We start from the raw sequence: 3,091 nt of genomic DNA, 5'->3' as shown, positions 1-3,091 counted from the left end.
AGCACAACTCCATCTCAAAAAAAAAAAAAAAAAGCTTCGAAAGGCATCTCTCCTGAAAGCTTCTCCAAAAAGCCAAGATGACAGACCTCAATCGTTTTAAAGTTATGAAGGCAAAGAAAAGGAGGAACAGAATCATCAAGAGCAAAGTCAAGAAGCTTCAAAAGGCAGCTCTCCTGAAAGCTTTTCCTAAAAAAACACTTGCTGCTAAGGGGTACAGCTGCTGCTGAAGTCCCAGTGAAAAAGATGACCGCTGCGGGTAAGAAGGCTCCAGTCCAGAAGGTTCCTCCCAAGAAAGCCACAGGCCAGAAGGCAGCACCTGCTCCAAATCTCAGAGGAGTCAAAAAGCTCCAGCTCCTAAAATAGAAGAAACACCTGCCAAGTAGAGTGAGAAGATGATTATATCCACAGAGACACCAGCTCCAAAAGCTCAGAAGGGTCAAAAAGTTCCAGCTCTGGCCAGGTGCATTGGCTCACACCTGTCATCCCAGCACTTTGGGAGGCCGAGATGACTGGATCACGAGGTCAGGAGTTCAAGACCAGCCTGGCCAACATGGTGAAACCCCATCTCTACTAAAAATACAAAATTAGCCAGGTGTGGTGGCAGGTGCCTGTAATCCCAGCTACTCGGGAGGCTGAGGCAGGAGGATCACTTGAACCCGGGAGGCAGAGGTTGCAGTGAGCCGAGATCATGCCATTACACTCCAGCCTGGACGACAGAGCGAGACTCCATCTCAAAAAAACAAAACAACAACACAAAAGGGTCCAGCCCTACAATAGAAGAAACACCTGCCACAGAGGCTCCTGCTCCAAAGATACTGGACAAGAAAGCATAAGAGGCAATTATAAAAAGTAATAAAGGTTCTTTTTGACATGCTGGCAAATCTAAAAAATAATAATAATAAAAATAATAATATATTAGGAAAACATACGACAGTTTTATGACCTGCTTTTTCTTCTTTTGGAACTATATTAAAAATATGTTTGTGTGTCAAAAAAGAAAACCAGAGAATGTGCTTCAAAAATGAGAAACATTCCTTATAACCCTAGAGGTGTGAGTGAAGCTACTGGCACTCAACCGCTATGCAAGGGCTGAATTGTGAGGTGGGAGAGACTCCTGTTTTGTCTTTATAAAAAGGATTGACTGGGTGAGGTGGCTCACACCTGTGATCCCAGCACTTTGGGAGGCAGAGGTGGGCAGATCGCCTGAGGTCAGGAGTTTGAGACCAGCCTGGTCAACATGGTGAAACCCCGTCTCTACGAAAAATACAAAAATTAGCAGTGTGTGGTGGTGGGCACCTGTGGTCCCAGCTACTCGGGAGGCTGAGGCGAGAGAATCGCTTGAGCCCACAAGGCGGAGGTTGTAGTGAGCCGAGATTGCGTCATTTCACTCCAGGCTGGGTGACAGAGCGACATTCCATCTCAGAAAAAAAAAAAAAAAGCTCAGGCCATTTTTCCCTCCTTAAGCTCAGGTAGAGCTCAGTAAGTTACCCTATCTGTATGTACACGCATCCGTCTACTTATAAAATGTTGCCATTGCGTTCATCAAACCGTTATTGGATTTCTCTTGATTTTTATTTTTAGACAACAGGGTCTTTCTCTGTCCCCCAGGCTGGAGTGCAGAGACTCAGTCACAATTCACTGCAGCCTTGACCTCCTGGGCTCCGGCCCTCCTCCCGCCTCAACCTCCCGGGTAGCTCAGATTACAGGCTCATGCCGTCATGCCCACCTAATTTTTCAAAGTTTTTGTGGAGATGGGGTCTTGCTATGTTGGCCGGGCTGTTCTCAAAGTCCTGGGGTCATGCGATCCTTGTGCCTTGCCTTGGCTTCCCAAAGTGCTGGGACTGCAGGCATGAACCACTGCGACCTGCCACTTCTACCTGTCTTTACCTGCACCTGTTTCTTAAGATATTGTGTTTATTGCAGACTTGTGACAATCTTCTTGATTTTTCAAAATCATTGCAATAAATTCTTACTTGTCTCACTAAAAAAAAAAAAAAGAATTAAGCAGCAGATACATATATGCAGGAAATCAAATCATATGGTTCCCATGAGCTCTTCTAGAATAAATATTAGAAGAATTTAAGCCAATAAATAGTTGAGAAGAAATTGTGACAAAAGAATAGTAAGTTCTTTAGCACTGGATCCCTTAAGTATAGGATTGGGGTTAAACCAGCACATGGTTATAAAGCAGAAGGCAAATATTGTTTAAAATTACAAACTGTGCAGACCTGTAAATATAGTTATAACTATTAAAAGATGGGAGTGATGGTCAGCTATGAGAAGCAATAAAAATATGATGATATAATACTGTTTAAAGAAGGGCTTCAAAAGGTATTTCTTGAAACTGGTAAATCAGTTAACAGACGTATCCATAGTTTAAAAAAGAAGGCACTTGAAAAACTAATGATAAAGACAGCATAAAAATTGTTGATGGAAAAAAGAGGCAAAGTGGCAAAAAGTGAAAATACACCAATTTCATTCTTGCTTACAGTGGGTAATAAATAGATGCTGCCCAATACATAGAGTATTAAGTATATTATAAAAGCTAGTTATGATATTACCACTAAATGCCTTAAAACAAGACTTTTCAAATTACAATAATGAACATAACTAAAATAAGGAGAAATTTTTAAAAACATAAACAGAAATTATAATAATATAAATGCAGCATTGTTTTATAATAGCAAAAGACTGAGAAAGGTCGATCCATGGGGGAATAGTTAAATCAATTGTGATAAAGAGGAACACAATGCAGTCATTTTTAAAAATAAGACCAGTCTCTACAGTGAAGTGGAATGATATCTAAGGTTTATTAAGAAGAAAAAGAGAGGTCAGGACAGTTTGTGTAGCAAATTAAGAAAAGTAAAAAAGGTTGGGTATGGTGGCTCATGCCTGTAATCCCAAAACTTTAGGACGCCGAACTGGGTGAATCATCTGAGGTCAGGAGTTTGAGACGAGCCTGGCAAACATAGTAAAACCCTGTCTCTACTAAAAGATACAAAAATTAGCCGGGTGTGGTGGCACATACCTATAGTCCCAGCTACTCAGGAGGCCGAGGCAGTAGAATTGCTTGAACCCGGGAGGCGGAGAT

At 41.7% G+C, this 3,091-nt stretch overlaps 1 protein-coding gene across 1 annotated transcript in view; it reads left to right on the top strand.

Annotated features, from left to right (window-relative positions):
* Positions 1 to 833, top strand: part of LOC105533492 (60S ribosomal protein L14-like) — a 36,007-nt gene extending 35,174 nt beyond the window's left edge. Inside the window, 4 exon segments of the mRNA XM_011971966.1 lie at positions 73 to 211; positions 213 to 312; positions 411 to 444; positions 784 to 833. Of these exon segments, the coding sequence (XP_011827356.1) occupies positions 73 to 211; positions 213 to 312; positions 411 to 444; positions 784 to 833 (323 nt within the window).
* The last annotated feature ends 2,258 nt before the right edge of the window (positions 834 to 3,091 follow it).

Source organism: Mandrillus leucophaeus, unplaced genomic scaffold (genome assembly GCF_000951045.1).
Source record: "Mandrillus leucophaeus isolate KB7577 unplaced genomic scaffold, Mleu.le_1.0 Scaffold1253, whole genome shotgun sequence".
NCBI classification, from domain to species: domain Eukaryota; kingdom Metazoa; phylum Chordata; class Mammalia; order Primates; family Cercopithecidae; genus Mandrillus; species Mandrillus leucophaeus.
The sequence above is the reverse complement of the archived record's forward strand: the minus strand, read 5'-3'. Positions and strand labels throughout refer to the sequence as shown.